The sequence below is a fragment of the Oncorhynchus tshawytscha genome, linkage group LG18, assembly GCF_018296145.1.
Source record: "Oncorhynchus tshawytscha isolate Ot180627B linkage group LG18, Otsh_v2.0, whole genome shotgun sequence".
Taxonomy (NCBI): Eukaryota; Metazoa; Chordata; class Actinopteri; order Salmoniformes; family Salmonidae; genus Oncorhynchus; species Oncorhynchus tshawytscha.
This window is the reverse complement of record NC_056446.1, coordinates 23,715,884-23,738,760: the sequence shown is the minus strand read 5'-3', so window position 1 is coordinate 23,738,760 and position 22,877 is coordinate 23,715,884. Positions and strand designations below refer to the sequence as shown.

The 22,877-nt window shown below is 44.7% G+C and overlaps 1 protein-coding gene across 5 annotated transcripts in view; it reads right to left on the bottom strand.

Annotated features, from left to right (window-relative positions):
• Positions 1-22,877, bottom strand: part of utrn (utrophin) — a 334,500-nt gene that overhangs the window by 289,208 nt on the left and 22,415 nt on the right. For 3 of the 5 annotated variants that reach the window (XM_042300850.1, XM_042300854.1, XM_042300852.1), the window contains exon 1: positions 17,776-17,907. The exons of 1 other annotated variant lie outside the window; for it this stretch is intronic. In XM_042300850.1, the coding sequence (XP_042156784.1) occupies positions 17,776-17,860 (85 nt within the window). In that variant the 5' untranslated portion in view covers positions 17,861-17,907. Of the gene's footprint in view, positions 1-16,299; positions 16,447-17,775; positions 17,908-22,877 lie in introns of those variants that run through there. One more of the 5 variants, XM_042300853.1, reaches the window with a different exon arrangement.

The window sequence follows — 22,877 nt, the reverse complement described above, 5'->3', positions numbered from 1 at the left end:
GAGACGATGAGAGGACAGGGGCTAGAGGGAGGATGAGAGGGTGAGAGGACAGGGGCTAGGGGAGGGGTGAGAGGTCAGGGGCTAGGGGAGGATGAGAGGGTGAGAGGACAGGGGCTAGGGTAGGGGTGAGAGGGTGAGAGCACAGGGGGTAGGGGAGGGGTGAGAGGGTGAGAGGACAGGGGCTAGCGGGAGGATGAGAGGGTGAGAGGTCAGGGGCTAGGGGGTGAGAGGACAGGGGCTAGTGGGAGGATGAGAGGGTGAGAGGTCAGGGGCTAGGGGAGGGGTGAGAGGACAGGGGCTAGTGGGAGGATGAGAGGGTGAGAGGTCAGGGGCTAGGGGAGGGCTAGCGGGAGGATGAGAGGGTGAGAGGTCAGGGGCTAGGGGGAGGATGAGAGGTCAGGGGCTAGGGGAGGATGAGAGGGTGAGAGGACAGGGGCTAGGGGGAGGATGAGAGGGTGAGAGGACAGGGGCTAGGGGGAGGATGAGAGGGGCTAGTGAGAGGTGAGGGGGAATAGGGGAAGGGTGAGACGATGAGAGGACAGGGGCTAGGAGGAGGATGAGACGATGAGAGGACAGGGGCTAGGGAGAGGGTGAGAGGACAGGGGCTAGGGTGAGGATGAGAGGGTGACAGGTCAGGGGCTAGGGGAAGGATGAGAGGGTGACAGGTCAGGGGCTAGGGGAAGGATGAGAGGGTGAGAGGTCAGGGGCTAGGGGAAGGGTGAGAGGACAGGGACTAGGGGAGGATGAGAGGGTGAGAGGTCAGGGGCTAGGGGAAGGGTGAGAGGAAAGGGGCTAGGGGGAGGATGAGAGGGTGAGATTTTTTTGTGGTGCCCCGACTTTCTAGTTAATTTCATTTACATGATGAGCTCAATGAGGTGATATTAATTACAGAGAAAGGATTTTATAGAATAGCATGTCATATCACTTAATCCTGCATAGCCAAAAACACGACAGTAGTAACCAACTCGCTAACTACCATCAGGTCCTAATGGCCTGGTACCAAAAGCCTCTATTGTCCCTCCATCAGGTCCTAATGGCCTGGTACTCAGGGCTCTATTGTACCTCTAACCACTGACATCAACGTAAATGCAATGGGGAAATCACATCAAACACTTATCATCAAAACAGTATCGTGCTCTTAAAACTCACCTCACCGTAATTGATCAATTTGAAGAAAGAAGTTCAACAACAGATTGAAACTGAGTGGAAAACATGGTTGTTGTGGATGTTGTTTCAAAGCCTAACACAATGAAATGGACAGTGCTTTATAAGGTGACGATTATTTCAAAAACACCCTTACACATAGGCCTATACAAGAGCCCAAGCCCGGAAAAATAAGGGAATTAAACTAATGATTGTGCCGTTATACATTACATAGCCTACCTACAGTGCCTTGCGAAAGTATTCGGCCCCCTTGAACTTTGCGACCTTTTGCCACATTTCAGGCTTCAAACATAAAGATATAAAACTGTATTTTTTTGTGAAGAATCAACAACAAGTGGGACACAATCATGAAGTGGAATGACATTTATTGGATATTTCAAACTTTTTTAACAAATCAAAAACTGAAAAATTGGGCGTGCAAAATTATTCAGCCCCCTTAAATTAATACTTTGTAGCGCCACCTTTTGTTGCGATTACAGCTGTAAGTCGCTTGGGGTATGTCTCTATCAGTTTTGCACATCGAGAGACTGACATTTTTTCCCATTCCTCCTTGCAAAACAGCTCGAGCTCAGTGAGGTTGGATGGAGAGCATTTGAACAGCAGTTTCAGTTCTTTCCACAGATTCTCGATTGGATTCAGGTCTGGACTTGGCCATTCTAACACCTGGATATGTTTATTTTTGAACCATTCCATTGTAGATTTTGCTTTATGTTTTGGATCATTGTCTTGTTGGAAGACAAATCTCCGTCCCAGTCTCAGGTCTTTTGCAGACTCCATCAGGTTTTCTTCCAGAATGGTCCTGTATTTGGCTCCATCCATCTTCCCTGTCCCTGCTGAAGAAAAGCAGGCCTTAACCATGATGCTGCCACCACCATGTTTGACAGTGGGGATGATGTGTTCAGGGTGATGAGCTGTGTTGCTTTTACGCCAAACATAACGTTTTGCATTGTTGCCAAAAAGTTCAATTTTAGTTTCATCTGACCAGAGCACCTTCTTCCACATGTTTGGTGTGTCTCCCAGGTGGCTTGTGGCAAACTTTAAACGACACTTTTTATGGATATCTTTAAGAAATGGCTTTCTTCTTGCCACTCTTCCATAAAGGCCAGATTTGTGCAATATACGACTGATTGTTGTCCTATGGACAGAGTCTCCCACCTCAGCTGTAGATCTCTGCAGTTCATCCAGAGTGATCATGGGCCTCTTGGCTGCATCTCTGATCAGTCTTCTCCTTGTATGAGCTGAAAGTTTAGAGGGACGGCCAGGTCTTGGTAGATTTGCAGTGGTCTGATACTCCTTCCATTTCAATATTATCGCTTGCACAGTGCTCCTTGGGATGTTTAAAGCTTGGGAAATCTTTTTGTATCCAAATCCGGCTTTAAACTTCTTCACAACAGTATCTCGGACCTGCCTGGTGTGTTCCTTGTTCTTTATGATGCTCTCTGCGCTTTTAACGGACCTCTGAGACTATCACAGTGCAGGTGCATTTATACGGAGACTTGATTACACACAGGTGGATTGTATTTATCATCATTAGTCATTTAGGTCAACATTGGATCATTCAGAGATCCTCACTGAACTTCTGGAGAGAGTTTGCTGCACTGAAAGTAAAGGGGCTGAATAATTTTGCACGCCCAATTTTTCAGTTTTTGATTTGTTAAAAAAGTTTGAAATATCCAATAAATGTCGTTCCACTTCCTGATTGTGTCCCACTTGTTGTTGATTCTTCACAAAAAAATACAGTTTTATATCTTTATGTTTGAAGCCTGAAATGTGGCAAAAGGTCGCAAAGTTCAAGGGGGCCGAATACTTTCGCAAGGCACTGTACATGTCTTTTTCCCCTGTCCTTGTTCCTGCCCATTTGACAATGGACCATTCTAAATCAAAACACATTTTATATATTAGTAAAGACAAGGTTAAATTGAGAATAGTCTGATGAGTGAAAATCAGTTGATGAGAGAACAGCTGTGCAGCCTGAGGCAAGGAACAGAACACAAGCTTGTTCTGCTTCTTTCTCAAATCAATAGCAGATAGTCGCTCCATGCAGCCCATTGATGTTTTGATTTCTAAGACATTCTAAGGTTTGTTTCATTCACAAATAAAGTTGCCAAATAACTCTATATCTAGCATACAAGACCTGTTTCAAATGATCCCTTTTACGTTCAACATGGCCACGTCATAGCACAAACGCTTCGGAATGGGAAAAATATCCTTTCTATTTTATTCAGCTAAGTTCAATTATATTCTTCTTACTATAAAAGGGACTTATGAGCATATCTTGTCAGCTAAATGAACTAGCGTACAGCCTATGGCAGGGAGCATAGCCAGATAACTGTTCTTCTGCATGACAATAACCGTCTGACAAAATGTAATGACCGCCACAGCCCAAATCTGTCCACCTAGAAATGAGCTATATACCTGCTATTAAACGGATGTGGGGCAGCTGAGCAGTGTGTATTAATCACATTCTTTTGGATCTCCAAGATGGCGTAGCAGTCGGACGTCTTGTCATGTCGTGTCCCTTGTATATATCGTATACAACGTTTTTTTTTTTTTAAACATATTTTTCTTCGCATATCTTTTAAAACATTTTGCTAAACCTCAACTTCCAAATACTCTCCTGCAACCCGCCTCACCCAATGTTGCCCCCTGGACACTGATCACTTGGCTACATAGCTGATGCATGCTGGACTGTCCATTAATCACGGTACTCCATTCTGCTTGTTTATGTTTTATCTGTCGGCCCCAGCCGCACTCAGGCTCTGTGTGTAGTTAATCCGACCCTCCCTGCCTAGTCAACGCAATTTTACCTGCCGTTGTTGTGCTAGCTGATTAGCTGTTGTTGTCTCACCTACTGTTTTAGCTACTGTTTTAGCTAGCTCTCCCAATTCAACACCTGTGATTACTGTATGCCTCGCTGTATGTCTCTCTCAAATGTCAATATGCCTTGTATACTGTTGTTCAGGTTAGTTATAATTGTTTTAGTTTACAATGGAGCCCCTAGTTCCACTCTTCATACCCCTGATACCTCCTTTGTCCCACCTCCCACACATGCGGTGACCTCACCCATTACAACCAGCATGTCCAGAGATACAACCTCTCTCATCATCACCCAGTGCCTGGGCTTACCTCCGCTGCACCCGCACCCCACCATACCCCTGTCTGCGCATTATGCCCTGAATATATTCTACCATGCCCAGAAATCTGCTACTTTTATTCTCTGTCCCCAACGCTCTAGGCGACCAGTTTTGACAGCCTTTAGCCGCACCCTCATTCTACTCCTCCTCTTTTCCGCGGGTGTTGTGGAGGTAAACCCAGGCCCTGCATGTCCCCAGGCACCCTCATTTGTTGACTTCTGTGATCGAAAAAGCCTTGGTTTCATGCATGTCAACATCAGAAGCCTCCTCCCTAAGTTTGTTTTACTCACTGCTTTAGCACACTCTGCTAACCCTGATGTCCTTGCCGTGTCTGAATCCTGGCTCAGGAAGGCCACCAAAAATTCTGAGATTTCCATACCCAACTATAACATTTTCCGTCAAGATAGAACTGCCAAAGGGGGAGGAGTTAGCCTGCAAAGTAATGTCATACTTTCCAGGTCCATACCCAAACAGTTCGAACTACTAATTTTGAAAATTACTCTCTCCAGAAATAAGTCTCTCACTGTTGCCGCCTGCTACCGACCCCCCTCAGCTTCCAGCTGTGCCCTGGACACCATTTGTGAATTGATCGCCCCCCATCTAGCTTCAGAGTTTGTTCTGTTAGGTGACCTAAACTGGGATATGCTTAACACCCCGGCAGTCCTACAATCTAAGCTAGATGCCCTCAATCTCACACAAATCATCAAGGAACCCACCTGGTACAACCCTAAATCTGTAAACAAGGGCACCCTCATAGACGTCATCCTGACCAACTGGCCCTCCAAATACACCTCGGCTGTCTTCAACCAGGATCTCAGCGATCACTGCCTCATTGCCTGTATCCGCTACGGAGCCGCAGTCAAACGACCACCCATCATCACTGTCAAACGCTCCCTAAAACACTTCTGTGAGCAGGCCTTTCTAATCGACCTGGCCCGGGTATCCTGGAAGGACATTGACCTCATCCCGTCAGTTGAGGATGCCTGGTCATTCTTTAAAAGTAACTTCCTCACCATTTTAGATAAGCATGCTCCGTTCAAAAATGCAGAACTAAGAACAGATATAGCCCTTGGTTCACTCCAGACCTGACTGCCCTCGACCAGCACAAAAATATCCTGTGGCGGACTGCAATAGCATCGAATAGTCCCCGCGATATGCAACTGTTCAGGGAAGTCAGGAACCAATACACGCAGTCAGTCAGGAAAGCTAAGGCCAGCTTCTTCAGGCAGAAGTTTGCATCCTGTAGCTCCAACTCCAAAAGTTCTGGGACACTGTGAAGTCCATGGAGAACAAGAGCACCTCCTCCCAGCTGCCCACTGCACTGAGGCTAGGTAACACGGTCACCACCGATAAATCCATGATTATCGAAAACTTCAACAAGCATTTCTCAACGGCTGGCCATGCCTTCCGCCTAGCTACTCCAACCTCGGCCAACAGCTCTGCCACCCCCCGCAGCTACTCGCCCAAGCCTCTCCAGGTTCTCCTTTACCCAAATCCAGATAGCAGATGTTCTGAAAGAGCTGCAAAACCTGGACCCGTACAAATCAGCTGGGCTTGACAATCTGGACCCTCTATTTCTGAAACTATCCGCCGCCATTGTCGCAACCCCTATTACCAGCCTGTTCAACCTCTCTTTCATATCGTCTGAGATCCCCAAGGATTGAAAGCTGCCGCAGTCATCCCCCTCTTCAAAGGGGAGACACCCTGGACCCAAACTGTTACAGACCTATATCCATCCTGCCCTGCCTATCTAAGGTCTTCGAAAGCCAAGTCAACAAACAGGTCACTGACCATCTCGAATCCCACCGTACCTTCTCCGCTGTGCAATCTGATTTCCGAGCCGGTCACGGGTGCACCTCAGCCACGCTCAAGGTACTAAACGATATCATAACCGCCATCGATAAAAGATAGTACTGTGCAGCCGTCTTCATCGACCTTGCCAAGGCTTTCGACTCTGTCAATCACCATATTCTTATCGGCAGACTCAGTAGCCTCGGTTTTTCGGATGACAGCCTTGCCTGGTTCACCAATTACTTTGCAGACAGAGTTCAGTGTGTCAAATCGGAGGGCATGCTGTCCGGTCCTCTGGCAGTCTCTATGGGGGTGCCACAGGGTTCAAGCCTCGGGCCGACTCTTTTCTCTGTATATATCAATGATGTTGCTCTTGCTGCGGGCGATTCCCTGATCCACCTCTACGCAGACGACACCATTCTATATACTTCCGGCCCGTCCTTGGACACTGTGCTATCTAACCTCCAAACGAGCTTCAATGCCATACAACACTCCTTCCGCGGCCTCCAACTGCTCTTAAACGCTAGTAAAACCAAATGCATGCTTTTCAACCGTTCGCTGCCTGCACCCGCACGCCTGACCAGCATCACCACCCTGTATGGTTCCGACCTTGAATATGTGGACATCTATAAGTACCTAGGTGTCTGGCTAGACTGCAAACTCTCCTTCCAGACTCATATCAAACATCTCCAATCGAAAATCAAATCAAGAGTCGGCTTTCTATTCCGCAACAAAGCCTCCTTCACTCACGCCGCCAAACTTACCCTAGTAAAACTGACTATCCTACCGATCCTCGACTTCGGCGATGTCATCTACAAAATTGCTTCCAACACTCTACTCAGCAAACTGGATGCAGTTTATCACAGTGCCATCCGTTTTGTCACTAAAGCACCTTATACCACCCACCACTGCGACCTGTATGCTCTAGTCGGCTGGCCCTCGCTACATATTCGTCGCCAGACCCACTGGCTCCAGGTCATCTACAAGTCCATGCTAGGTAAAGCTCCGCCTTATCTCAGTTCACTGGTCACGATGGCAACACCCATCCGTAGCACGCGCTCCAGCAGGTTTATCTAACTGATCATCCCTAAAGCCAACACCTCATTTGGCCGCCTTTCGTTCCAGTTCTCTGCTGCCTGTGACCGGAACGAATTGCAAAAATCGCTGAAGTTGGAGACTTTTATCTCCCTCACCAACTTCAAACATCTGCTATCTGAGCAGCTAACCGATCGCTGCAGCTGTACATAGTCTATCGGTAAATAGCCCACCCATTTTTACCTACCTTATCCCCATACTGTTTTTATTTATTTACTTTTCTGCTCTTTTGCACAACAATATCTCTACCTGTACATGACCATCTGATCATTTATCGCTCCAGTGTTAATCTGCAAAATTGTAATCATTCGTCTACCTCCTCATGCCTTTTGCACACAATGTATATAGACTCTCTTTTTTTTCTACTGTGTTATTGACTTGTTAATTGTTTACTCCATGTGTAACTCTGTGTTGTCTGTTCACACTGCTATGCTTTATCTTGGCCAGGTCGCAGTTGCAAATGAGAACTTGTTCTCAACTAGCCTACCTGGTTAAATAAACACTCCCTTTGGAGTATGCATCAGTCATCATATTACACACACTCCCTCTAACATATGCACACTAGTATACAATCGGACACTAAACCAGTGAAACCAGACTGATGGTAAGAACACACACACGGCTATCCGCTCTGAGAGGAAAGGCCTTCTTCCAATCTGCCTGCCAGTGAAACAGGAAGTAGTGATTACATCAGGAAGACAAGTCCCACAGGACTCCTCTTACAGCTCACTGATCTGATAGCTAATGACCCAAAGCACTGCAGGGAACACACACACACAGAGGTGGGGACTGGGGACGGTCTTCTCTCTCTCTCTCTCTCACACACACAACACACACACACACAACACACACCTCTGCAGAGGAAAAAGCTAAAGCTACATGAAGTTACACACTAACACATCAACTGACACACAACACACAGCTTAGAAAAGTAATCTCAGAGAGGCCCGCTCCTGAGCTCCCATCAGCAGCAAGGTGAAGGTGTTCATGCAAAAAATATATTGTCCCGAATCGCATCAAATCGTTACCCTAATCAAAACTAATTGCACCGATTCGTTTCAAACTAAAACATATCGTCCCTGTACCATATCAAAACCCTTGTATCTAGATCAGAGGTCGACCGATTGGAGGACCAAAAAAGCCGATACCGATTAAATCGGCCGATTTTTTTATTTGTAATAATGACAATTACAACAATACTGAATTAACACTTATTTTAACTTAATATAAAACATCGATACAATCAATTTAGCCTCAAATAAATAATGAAACATGTTCAATTTGGTTTAAATAATGAAAAAACAAAGTGTTGGAGAACAAAGTAATATGTGCCATGTAAAAAAGCTAACGTTTAAGTTCCTTGCTCAGAACATGAGAACATATGAAAGTTGGTGGTTCCTTTTAACATGAGACTTCAATATTCCAAGGTAAGAGGTTTTAGGTTGTAGTTAATATAGTATTTATAGGACTATTTCTCTCTATACCATTTGTATTTCATATACCTTTGACTATTGGATGTTCTTATAGGCACTATAATATTGCCAATGTAACAGCATAGCTTCTGTCCACCTCCTCGCCCCGACCTGGGCTCTAACCAGGAACACAACAGCCACACTCGAAGCATCGTTACCCATCGCTCCACAAAAGCCGCGGCCCTTGCAGCGTAAGGGGAATGACTACTCCAAATCTAAAAGCGAGTGACGTTTGAAACCGTATTAGCGCACACCCAGCTAACTAGCTAGCCATTTCACATTGGTTACACCAGCCATTAGGCTGATAGGCTTGAAGTCATAAACAGCGCTGTGCTTGCGAAGAGCTGCTGGCAAAACGCACAAAAGTGCTGTTTGAATGAATGATTACGGGCCTGCTGCTGCTCAGTCAGACTGCTCTATCAAATCAGACTTAATTATAACATAATAACACACAGAAATACGAGCCTTTGCTCATTAATATGATCGAATCCGGAAACTATCATTTCGAAAACAAAACGTTTATTATTTCAGTGAAATACGGAACCGTTCGGTATTTTATCTAACGGGTGGCATCCCTAAGTCTAAATATTCTTGTTACATTGCACAACCTTCAATGTTATGTCATAATTACGTAAAATTCTGGCAAATTAGTTCGCAATGAGCCAGGCAGCCCAAACTTGCATATACCCTGACTCTGCGTGCAATGATCGCAAGAGAAATGACACAATTTCACCTGGTTAATATTGCCTGCTAAACTGGATTAGTAGTTATAACTAGTGATTGGTCATCCTGTGGTCATCCTGTCTGGGTTGGCGCCCCCCCTTGGGTTGTGCCATGGCGGAGATCTTTGTGGGCTATACTCAGCCTTGTCTCAGGATGGTAAGTTGGTGGTTGAAGATATCCCTCTAGTGGTGTGGGGGCTATGCTTTGGCAAAGTGGGTGGGGTTATATCCTTCCTGTTTGGCCCTGTCTGGGGGTGTCCTCGGATGGGGCCACAGTGTCTCCTGACCCCTCCTGTCTCAGCCTCCAGTATTTATGCTGCAGTAGTTAATGTGTCGGGGGGCTAGGGTCAGTTTGTTATATCTGGAGTACCTTTCCTGTCCTATTCTGTGTCCTGTGTGACTCTAAGTGTGCGTTCTCTAATTCTCTCTTTCTCTCTCTCTCTCGGAGGACCTGAGCCCTAGGACCATGCCCCAGGACTGCCTGGCATGATGACTGCTTGCTGTCCCCAGTCCACCTGGCCGTGCTGCTGCTCCAGTTTCAACTGTTCTGCCTTATTATTATTCGACCATGCTGGTCATTTATGAACATTTGAACATCTTGGCCATGTTCTGTTTAAATCTCCACCCGGCACAGCCAGAAGAGGACTGGCCACCCCACATATGCTCTCTCTAATTCTCTCTTTCTTTCTCTCGGAGGACCTGAGCCCTAGGACCATCTGACATGATGACTCCTTGCTGTCCCCAGTCCACCTGGCCGTGCTGCTGCTCCAGTTTCAACTGTTCTGCCTTATTATTATACGACCATGCTGGTCATTTATGAACATTTGAACATCTTGGCCATGTTCTGTTATAATCTCCACCCGGCACAGCCAGAAGAGGACTGGCCACCCCACATAGCCTGGTTCCTCTCTAGGTTTCTTCCTAGGTTTTGGCCTTTCTAGGGAGTTTTTCCTAGCCACCGTGCTTCTACACCTGCATTGCTTGCTGTTTGGGGTTTTAGGCTGGGTTTCTGTACAGCACTTTGAGATATCAGCTGATGTACGAAGAGCTATATAATTGAATTTGATTTGATTTGATTATGATTGATTGTTTTTTATAAGATCAGTTTAATGCTAGCTAGCAATTTACCTTGGCTTCTACTGCATTCGCGTAACAGGCAGATTACTCGTGGAGTGCAATGGTTAGAGCATTGTGCGGTTGCAAGATTGGAACCCCTGAGCTGACAAGGTGAAAATCTGTCGTTCCAAAAATACCGATTTCCGATTGTTATGAAAACTTGAAAATCGGCCCTAATTAAATCGGCCATTCCGATTAATCGGTCGACCTCTAATATAGATGCGTATCGAATAGTTCATGAAGGAGACACACAGACATAACATACAGTGTGTGTGTGACCATGCAACACAAACCAAAACAGTCCAGTCACTCTTTCTCTGGTCATTTTCAGTTAAGAGCGTAACCGAAAGGTCGCTGGTTTGAATCCCTGAGCCGACTAAGTGAAAAATCTATCGATGTCCCCTTGAGCAAGGCAGTTAACCATAATTGCTCCTGTAAGTTGCTCTGGTTAAGAGTGTCTGCTAAATGACTAAAATGTAAATATAAAATTCAAGACATGATGGAGAGAAGCGTAACAAGGGCTGAAATACAGAGACCTACAACCAAATAGGACATACAGTGGGGCAAAAAAGTATTTAGTCAGCCACCTATTGTGCAAGTTCTCCCACTTAAAAAGATGAGAGAGGCCTGTAATTTTCATCATAGGTACACTAAAACTATGACAGACAAAATGAGAAAAAAAATCCAGAAAATCACATTGTAGGATTTTTAATGAATTTATTTGCAAATTATGGTGTAAAATAAGTATTTGGTCACCTACAAACAAGCAAGATTTCTGGCTCTCACAGACCTGTAATGTCTTCTTTAAGAGGCTCCTCTGTCCTCCACTTGTTACCTGTATTAATGGCACCTGTTTGAACTTGTTATCAGTATAAAAGACACCTGTCCACAACCTCAAACAGTCACACTCCAAACTCCACTATGGCCAAGACCAAAGAGCTGTCAAAGGACACCAGAAACAAAATTGTAGACCTGCACCAGGCTGGAAAGACTGAATCTGCAATAGGTAAGCAGCTTGGTTTGAAGAAATCAACTGTGGGAGCAATTATTAGGAAATGGAAGACATACAAGACCACTGATAATCTCCCTCGATCTGGGGCTCCACGCAAGATCTCACCCCGTGGAGTCAAAATGATCACAAGAACGGTGAGCAAAAATCCCAGAACCACACGGGGGGGCCTAGTGAATGACCTGCAGAGAGCTGGGACCAAAGTAACAAAGCCTACCATCAGTAACACACTACGCCGCCAGGGACTCAAATCCTGCAGTGCCAGACGTGTCCCCCTGCTTAAGCCAGTACATGTCCAGGCCCGTCTGAAGTTTGCAAGAGAGCATTTGGATGATCCAGAAGAAGATTGGGAGAATGTCATATGGTCAGATGAAACCAAAATATAACTTTTTGGTAAAAACTCAACTCGTCGTGTTTGGAGGACAAAGAATGCTGAGTTGCATCCAAAGAACACCATACCTACTGTGAAGCATGGGGGTGGAAACATCATGCTTTGGGGCTGTTTTTCTGCAAAGGGACCAGGACGACTGATCCATGTAAAGGAAAGAATGAATGGGGCCATGTATCGTGAGATTTTGAGTGAAAACCTCCTTCCATCAGCAAGGGCATTGAAGATGAAACGTGGCTGGGTCTTTCAGCATGACAATGATCCCAAACACACCGCCCGGGCAACGAAGGAGTGGCTTCGTAAGAAGCATTTCAAGGTCCTGGAGTGGCCTAGTCAGTCTCCAGATCTCAACCCCATAGAAAATCTTTGGGGGGAGTTGAAAGTCTGTGTTGCCCAGCAACAGCCCCAAAACATCACTGCTCTAGAGGAGATCTACATGGAGGAATGGGCCAAAATACCAGCAACAGTGTGTGAAAACCTTGTGAAGACTTACAGAAAACGTTTGACCTCGGTCATTGCCAACAAAGGGTATATAACAAAGTATTGAGATAAACTTTTGTTATTGACCAAATACTTATTTTCCACCATAATTTGCAAATAAATTCATTCAAAATCCTACAATGTGATTTTCTGGATGTTTCTTCTCATTTTGTCTGTCATAGTTGAAGTGTACCTATGATGAAAATTACAGGCCTCTCATCTTTTTAAGTGAGAGAACTTGCACAATTGGTGGCTGACTAAATACTTTCTTGCCCCACTGTAGTTTCCATGGCAGCAACACTCACATCAACACAAGGATCCGTGGGACCAGGGTTAAAGAGAGAGGACATAATTTCTGATGATTCCTTCTTTATCTCACTGCAGGTTAAGCACAGCCAGGACTGTTTTAGATTCCATCAACAACCTGACATGTGTCTACAGTAGTGCTGTCAGAGCTAATCAGTTAACTCAAGTTAACGTTTTGTAATTTTAGTGTTGAAAGGTATTCAAAATACACTGCAAACATCCTAAATCCAGAATCTATCAAACTAAACATAGCAATGTGAGCTCAAAACAAGTTGACACTGAGGTTAAAGAATTTGTGCTTTATCGATTTAACAGATTTGACTTATCGTTACTTTGGGCAAAATCAAGACTGCAAATATTTCTGTAAATGCTTTTTGTATAAAAATCTTTAAATTACAGCTCCATTTGAGCAAATTCTGAATTTGCGATGAATCATGATTAATCACAGCAAATCTTGATCAAATGTTTTAATTGTTTGACAGCACTAGCCAATAGACTAAACAGTGTAGGCAACTTTTGGTATGAGGTTGAGTGGCATTTTAACCATTTAAGGCTTTCAGTACAGTTCAGTGTAAATTGTATGCTTCTCCCAGGTCTTGTGTCATTGGGCACTAAACCAGTCCCTTGTCCCTCCCAGTTCAGTGTAAATTGTATGCTTCTCCCAGGTCTTGTGTCATTGGGCACTAAACCAGTCCCCTGTGTCTAAGCCGTGAAGAGAAACCCTTTCTAACAGAAGACTATGTCATAAAAGGTACCGTCCCTCCCGGGTAAACTTCACCTTGTAAAGTTTTAAAAACAACACAGCTGTTAGGACATCTATCCGTCAGTCTAGCTCCACCCCTGCCCTGACCTGTGTACAACTGACCCTAACAGAGGGCTCAATGGGTGGTATGCCCTATGTATGCCCAACAACCAGATACAACGCTGACGCAGACGAGCACAAAGAACGCTCGCACACGCACACTGCATCTGCATATAAGATGTTATTGTTGAACTAACTATCAATCATCGTTTGCACGGACAAATGATGATGCACAATGCACAGACTCTTCAACCCATGCCTCAGTACATCATCCACACACAGACACACAAACATACAGACACACAAACACACAGACACACAGACACACAAACACACAGACACACACGCACCCCTTGTCCCCCTGTTCACAGCTCAACGGTGTTATATTTTGACTGTGGGACGTGTGGAATGTATGGCATTCCCATCATTTCCCACGCATTCCACCCCCACCAACCAGACACTTGCCCAAGCTTGCCCGACCCAGAACTGTCGATGCTCCGCTGCCGGGATTGGGGAATTTGTAGGGAAAACACTCCTTGTGTCCGGGAAGATTAACCGATATCCCCACTTAGTCCTTTTCAAAAACACCCCCGTGTGTGTAGATGAGAAGGTAGGTATGGTGTAATTTACAGGTGAGAAGGTTTCTCCTGACACACAGCAGAATGATAAACTCTCTGGCTGCTGAAAGTATTCCATCTCACAACCATAGAAGCAACAACTGACTATGTTAAAAATACAGTTGAAGTCGGAAGTTTACATACACCTTAGCCAAATAAATTTAAATTCAGTAAAAATTCCCTGTCTTAGGTCAGTTAGGATCACCACTTTATTTTAAGAATGTGAAATTTATTTCAGCTTTTATTTCTTTCATCACATTCACAGTGGGTCAGAAGTTTACATACACTCAATTCGTATTTGGTAGCATTGCCTTTAAATTGTCTTAACTTGGGTCAAATGTTTCGGGTAGCCTTCCACAAGGTTCCCACAATAAGTTGGGTGAATTTTGGCCCATTCCTCCTGACAGAGTTGGTGTAACTTAGTCAGGTTTGGAGGTCTCCTTGCTCACACAGGCTTTTTCAGTTCTGCCCACAAATGTTCTATGGGATTGAGGTCAGGGCTTTGTGATGGCCACTCCAATACCTTGACTTTGTTGTCCTTAAGCCATTTTACCACAACTTTGGAAGTATGCTTCAGGTCATTGTCCATTTGGAAGACCCATTTGCGAACAAGCTTTAACTTGCTGACTGATGTCTTGAGATGTTGCTTCAATATATCCACATAATTTTCTCACTTCATGATACCATCTATTTTGTGAAGTGCACCAGTTCCTCTTGCAGCAAAGCACCCCCAAAACATGATGCTGCCACCCCCGTGCTTCACGGTTGGGATGGTGTTCTTCGGCTTGCAAGCCTCACCCACTTTCCTCCAAACATAAAGATTGTCATTTTGGCCAGACAGTTCTATTTTTGTTTCATCAGACCAGAGGACATTTCTCCAAAAAGTAGGATCTTTGTCCCCATGTGCAGTTGCAAACCGTAGTCTGGCTTTTCATGGCGGATTTGGAGCAGTGGCTTCTTCGTTGCTGAGCGGCCTTTCAGGTTATGTCGATATAGGACTCGTTTTACTGTGGATATAGATACTGTTGTACCTGTTTCCTCCAGCATCTTCACAAGGTCTTTTGCTGTTGTTCTGGGATTGATGTGCACTTTTCACACCAAAGTACGTTCATCTCTAGGAGACAGAACGCGTCTCCTTCCTGAGTGGTATGACGGCTGCGTGGTCCCAAGGTGTTTATACTTGCGTATTATTGTTTGTACAGATGATCGTGGTACCTTCAGGCATTTGGAAATTTCTCCCAAGGATGAACCAGACTTGTGAAGTCTTCAATTTTGTTTCTGAGGTCTTGGCTGATTTGCTTTTGATTTTCCCATGATGTCAAGCAAAAAGGCACTGAGTTTGAAGGTAGGCCTTGAAATACATCCACAGGTACACCTCCAATTGACTCAAATGATGTCAATTAGCCTATCAGAAACTTCTAAAGCGATTACATCATTTTCTGGAATTTTCCAAGCTGTTTAAAGGCACAGTCAACTTAGTGTATGTAAACTTCTGACCAATTACAGTGAATTACAGTGATACAGTGAATTATAAGTGAAATACTCTGTCTGTAAACAATTGTTGGAAAATGACTTGTGTCATGCAAAGTAGATGTCCTAACCAACTTGCCAAAACTATAATTTGTTAACAAGAAATTGTCAAGTGGTTGAAAAACTAATTTTAATGACTCCAACCTAAGTGTATGTAAACTTCTGACTTCAACTGTATACATTTCCCATGCAGTCAAAATAAAGGTTGCAAGGCAAGCAGTTATGAAGAAGAATCAAATCATCATGTCTAACCACAATATGAAATCAGAGGTGCAGACTACGCAAAGTAAAGTTCAATGCACACAAAAGGTCCATGGAGTGAAACTATGCAATTGTCACGCTATACTATTGAATATGCTGAATCCCCGTATGTAAAGGCAAGAGAGCACACACACACACACACACACACACACAAACACACACACAGAATGAACAGCTGTGTTGAGATCTCTGCAGCAGCAGCTGCGTCACACTTTCGTAAACAGGTGTGTAACCCACCTAAGACACAGACTCACTAAACCACCTAAGCCAATCTATCCAACTATCCTGAAGTGCCCAACCACAGAGTGAATGACAGCTCCATGTCACAGGTTGTCTATCTACAGTAAAACTACACCTGTGTGTCACTGACCTTTGTCTACCTGGTTCTATGTCACCTGGTTGAGAGTCCTACCTCTGAGCTTGAGACCACGCTCCGCCATCTCTCCCACTATGCCTTCCGCCATCTCTCCCAAATACGAGAGACAAAAACATTAAAAAGAAGAAAAACACTCCAGGAATGGAGTTCACATTCCTCTCTCTCTCTCCTGACTGTAGTTTCTTGAACAGAGGAGAGGGAGAATAACAGAAGAATGCAGGGGAGGGGGGCCAGGGGCAGATGGTGAGAGGAGGGGTGAGAGGGAAGGAAAGGGGGGATACTACCAATGAGAGAGAGAGGAGCAGAGAGCAAGGCAGGGCCAGGGTGTGGTGGGCAGTGCACTGTGGGATACACCGTGCTCCGCTGAAGGAACACACAGCGTTCTCTGTCTAAACCCTGTCCCAGCATGCAACAGGGGGCAGAGGCCTCCCATGTTACGGAGGGAGACAGTGATGTGAGAGAGAGAGAGAGAGAGAGAGAGAGAGAGAGAGAGAGAGAGAGAGAGAGAGAGAGAGAGAGAGAGAGAGAGAGAGAGAGAGAGAGAGAGAGAGAGAGAGAGAAAGAGAAAGAGAGAGAGAGAAAGAGAGAGAGAGGAAGAGAGAGAGAGAGAGAAACCTGTAAACCTAACACTCACAGCTTAGACACAACATTGGAAAGAAGAGGGCCAGATAAGGTTAGGATGGAGCCGAGGACTTGGATGGGTTACCGGTTATCTGTCTAACACAACATAAGACAGCACAGCAGCCAGCAAGGCTGCTACATCTCCAACATCAAACCATGGAAGAATGTCAAATATCAGAAACACAGCCACAGTCCTATCAGACACAGTGAAAGACTGCAGAAGACAGGCCGAGAAAACTTGTGCAGAAACATGGCCAAAGGGAGGGGGGGAAAAACATACACAAAACCCACTTTTCTGTTGTTCTCTATAGTCTAGATCCAGGGATAACCACTACACAACGCAGTGAGAACATCCCCAGAACCAAACAGAGAAATAATGATATCTGCCATGGTTGGCTGGGAGCACTTGACCATGTAGTTCAACCGTACAGAGGTGCTGGTATTGCCCTGGGGGAATGTGAAGTATATCAAAACACACACACACACGCACGCACACACACACGCGCACACACACATGGCCAGACACACAAAAACCCACACATCACCACGCACACACATGGCCAGACACACACAAACCCACACATCACCATGCACAAAAAAAACGCAGTGCTATTTGTTTTTACGTGATGCTGGAATAAAGTTAGTCAAAATTACACACATTTACTTTAAAGATACTTAAACTTGCTCATCAAATTCAACCCTAAAAGTGAACATGAATATTCTGTGGGGGAAAAAACGTTTACTCGCTGTAGAGGAAGCCAGCAACGACTAATCTGTACTGTACTGTCGATTAGACAGAGACAGAGTGAAAGCAATTCTAGCCTCTTTACTATTTTCTTTAGTTGAAACAGGAAACGAAGAGAGCTCTGCTATTTATCCTGTACTACTCACCCAGAACAAGAGACACTCTCTCCTGCTTCCTCCTCTGTCTGGAAGCACTGCGCCTTCTCCAAGGCAGCCACTTACTCAAATTCATGATGGAGAGAACATATAAGAGAGAAAGAAACGAAAAAACAACAAACACGGAAGAGGAAGACAAGTAGAGGCACTGGCAGTCTGAGGAAGTGGACGTTTGAGGGCTGCTTGCTGAGCATGCTGGGTATGTTTACTTGGATTGATGGTAAGGTGTACTCTTATGTCACACACACTACAGCAGGGGTGTGAGAAGAGGGCGATGGGGAGAGAGGGAGGTGAGGAAGGCACAAGGCCAGCTTGTCAAACAAGAGAAGTGTGACTTCCTGTCAAAGTGACAGATATAGTGTGTGTGTGTGTGTGTGTGTGTGTGTGTGTGTGTGTCAGGGGCAGTGTTATATCACAATTACAAAAAGGGAGAATCCTCCACTGGCCTAAACACAGCGACACAGCAGCCCCCCCACCCCCCAGCAGGTGGTCAGCTCACATCCTGTTACACGTGAGAGTGAGACAGCAGATCAACATGACCAAAGGATGACTCGTAACACACACCAAGAGAGAGAAACCCTCTGATACCCCTCTCTCTCTTAAACCCTGTATACTACCTTTATACAGTACTGGAAACAGAGAGATGACATATGACGAAGTCTTTGACAAACATTGTTCCCTTGACTCATCCCCCCCATCGCTGCCAGAGAGAGGAGAGGAAAAAAAGTCAATTTGGCCACTAATGACTAAACCTCTCTACAATGAGGAACAACTGGACCTACATCCATCCCCTCCCACGAGAAATGAGAGGGAGAGAGAGAACAGAGAGAACAGAGAGAGGGGAGGAGGGGTTTGTTTGGTGTGTTTTGTTTTCACTCTTCCTTTCTCCCACGAGGAGGAAATGGAAAAGGATTACAAGCCTGGTCAGTCCCGTGACTAACTTCCCTCTGAGTCAGATTGCATTAGCACCACTTCCTTCCATAAAGGATCAGACCAGCTGGGGTTAGGACAGGGCTGGGCTGGGCTAGACAGAACCCTAATATACAGTCTAGGACAGAACTGAGTTGGGTTTGGGTTGGGTGGGGCTGGATTTGGTATGGACTGAAATAATCTGGGAACCAGAGGGACTTTCCACTGAGCTACACTCCCCTCCATTTGTATTTGGACAGTGAAGCTAACATTTTAAATGTGGCTCTATACTTCATCACTTTGGATTTGAGATCAAATGTTTCATATGAGGCTACAGTATAGAATGTCACCTTTATTTGAGGGTATTTTCCTACATATCTGTTATGCCGTACATAAATGAAAGCACAATGTGTATCTAGTCCCCCCATTTGAAGTTGTCATAAGTATTTGGACAAATTCACTTAGAGTGGTCCCATATTAAACTATAGTTTGGCAAGTCGGTTAGGACATCTACTTTGTCACCTGTGTGTGTGTGTGTGTGTGTGTGTGTGTGTGTGTGTGTGTGTGTGTGTGTGTGTGTGTGTGTGTGTGTGTGTGTGTGTGGACATTAGGACTACTTTCTGCATGACACAATACATTTTTCCAACAACTGTTTACAGACAGATTGTTTCACTTATAATTCTTCACTGTATCACAATTCCAGTGGGTCAGTGGGTCAGAAGTTTACATACACCAAGTTGACTGTGCCTTTAAACAGCTTGGAAAATTCCAGAAAATTATGTCATGGCTTTAGAAGCTTCTGATAGGCTAATTGACATCATTTGAGTCAATTGGAGGTGTACCTGTGAATGTATTTCAAGGCCTACCTTCAAACTCAGTGCATCTTTGCTTGACATCATGGGAAAATCAAAAGAAATCAGCCAAGACCTCAGAAAAATAATTCTAAACCTCCACAAGTCTGGTTCATTCTTGGGAGCAATTTCCAAATGCCTGAAGGTACCACATTCATCTGTACAAACAATAGTACGCAAGTATAAACACCATGGGACCACGCAGCCATCATACCAATCAGGAAGGAGACGCGTTCTGTCTCCTAGAGATGAACGTACTGTGGTGCGAAAAGTGCAAATCAATCCCAGAACAACAGCAAAGGACCTTGTGAAGATGCTGGAGGAAACAGGTACAAAAGTATCTATATCCACAGTAAAATGAGCCCTATAGAAGCCACTGCTCGAAAACCACCATTAAAAATCCAGACTACAGTTTGCAACTGCACATGGGGACAAAGATCGTACTTTTTGGAGAAATGTCCTCTGGTCTGATGAAACAAAAATAGAACTGTTTGGCCATTATGACCATCGTTATGTTTGGAGGAAAAAGGGGGAGGCTTGCAAGCCGAAGAACACCATCCCAACCGTGAAGCACTGGGGTGGCAGCATCATGTTGTGGGGGTGCTTTGCTGCAGGAGGGGCTGGTGCACTTCACAAAATAGATGGCATCATGAGGATGGGAAATGATGTGGATATATTAAAACAACATCTCTAGACATCAGTCAGGAAGTTAAAGCTTGGTCGCAAATGGGTCTTCCAAATGGACAATGCAAGCATATGCAAGCAATCCAAGCATACGTCCAAAGTTGTGGAAAAATGGCTTAGGGACAACAAAGTCAAGGTATTGGAGTGGCCATCACAAAGACCTGACCTCAAAAGGCGTGTGTGAGCAAGGAGGCCTACAAACCTGACTCAGTTACAGCAGCTCTGTCAAGAAGAATGGGCCAAAATTCACCCAACTTATTGTGGGAAGCTTATGGAAGGCTACCTGAAACATTTGACCCAAGTTAAACAATTTAAAGGCAATGCTACCAAATACGAATTGAGTGTATGTAAATGTCTGACCCACTGGAAATGTGATGAAAGAAATAAAAGCTGAAATAAATCACTGTCTCTACTATTATTCTGATATTTCACATTCTTAAAATAAAGTGGTGATCCTAACTGACCTAAGACAGAGAATGTTTACTAGGATTAAATGTCAGGAATTGTGAGAAACTGAGTTTAAATGTGTTTGGCTATGGTGTATGTAACCTTCCGACTTCAATTTTAAGTTTCCCTGCATTAAAGTACCCGGCCACTAGGAGCGCCGCCTCTGGATGAGCGTTTTCCTGTTTGCTTATTGCCTTATACAGCTCATTGAGTGCAGTCTTAATGACAGAATCGGTTTGTGGTGGTAAATAGACAGCTACGAAGAATATAGATTAAAACTCTCTTGGTAAAAATTGTGGTCTACAGCTTATCATGAGATATTCTACCTCAGGCGAGCAAAACCTTGAGACTTCCTTAATATTAGATTTCGGGCACCAGCTGTTGTTTACAAATATACACAGACCGCCACCCCTTGTCTTAACGGAGGCAGCTGTTCTATCTTGCAGATGGACCAAAAACCCTGCCAGCTGTGTTATCCATGTCATCTTTCAGCCACCACTCGGTGAAATATAAGATATTACAGTTACAGCAGACACGCTTCTTACTTACAGCTTCTTGGTTACAGCAGATATGCGGCAGGTAGCCTAGTGGTTAAGAGCGTTGGGCCAGTAACCAAAAGGTTGTTGGTTCAAGTCCCTGAGCTGCTCCTGTAAGTCTGTGACCAACAGAAACATTTCTGTCTTCCCAGTCATGCAAAATCCATTGATTAGGGCCTAATGAATTTATTTTAATTGATTGGATTTCCCTATATGAACCGTAACTCAGTAAAATCTTTGAAATTGTTGTGTGTTGCCTTTTATATCTTTGTTCAGTGTAATTGTGTGAACATTCGGTAATGCTGTATACCCCAGTATGGTACAGAAACAATATGACAGTATAGTACAGTACATCTGGATCCCACCCAACTCTAACTAACACACACACACACACACACACACACACAAGCTGAGAAGGAACAGAGGAGTCAATGGTGGGGCCCACGTCTCAGAGAACTCAGGCCACAGAGACAAACACTCCATAGAAATCTCCCAGAATGCCACAGGCCCACGCCCTCGTGCTGGATGTGCTGAACTAGGGAGGAGGCCTCTGTCTCTGAGCAAAAGCCCTACTTCCACTCTTTTAATCCCTCATTCCTTCCTTCACTCACTCTCACCATTCCAAAACCTCTCTCTCCTTCATTCACACTTTCCATCTGAAAGCCTCACTCACTCCTTCACTAACACACTCTTTCATTCTTTCACTCATAGCTCTATTTCGTTTTGTGTTGCACTTGCCTGCAAAGAGAAAGACACCCTAACATTAAAGATGTCAAAAAGGATTTAGGCCCTCTAACACTCCCTTCTCCAACCCCTCTCCTACCCACAATGGCCTCTGATAAATGGCCACCGCAGAAACGGTTGCCAGGAAACCGCATGCACCCGCTTTCATCTCAGACAACCAGTAAAGGTGTCTCTAGTATTTGTTGTTATGCCAGTAGCCTTCTGTCTAGCTTCTCTCCACTATGTCTGTCTATTGTCAGAAATTCAAAAGACGTCCACACAGCGGCAGAAGCCACAAATCACCACTGTACCCTGAAATATTGTTCGGTGACATAATAAGAAGCTACAGTTACTTTGAAAAACACACCCATATTGGCATACACACAAGCGAATAAACACAACACACAGCATCACACACAGGAGGAACAATCACACACAGAAATGATCTAAGTAACACACACGGTGCTGGATGTCAGAGAATTCTTCTGAGGTGTCATGGTAACAGCTGGTCTAGCTGTGCTGCTGGTCCGTCATTACTATCCTGCCACTGCCTCCATCACACACACACACACACACACACACACACACACACACACACACACACACACACACACACACACACACACACACACACACACACACACACACACACACACACACACACACACACACACACACAAAGAACTTAAGGTCAGTTACTTCCTGCAAGGCTGCATATCCCCCCAGACAGGTAGTAAGTTAATAATCCCCCTACACATCTTATAGCACAGAATTCCACATGGACACTTCTTTATATTGGATCCCATGTTGCATTACTCCCCATGGAGTTGATATTGAGAGAAAAGGAGAATATTACGCACATTCCTGTGTGTGACCACCTGGGGGAAAAGGCCATACCAGGTTACTATAGTAACACACCTCTATCCACAAACTAGAACTAAAG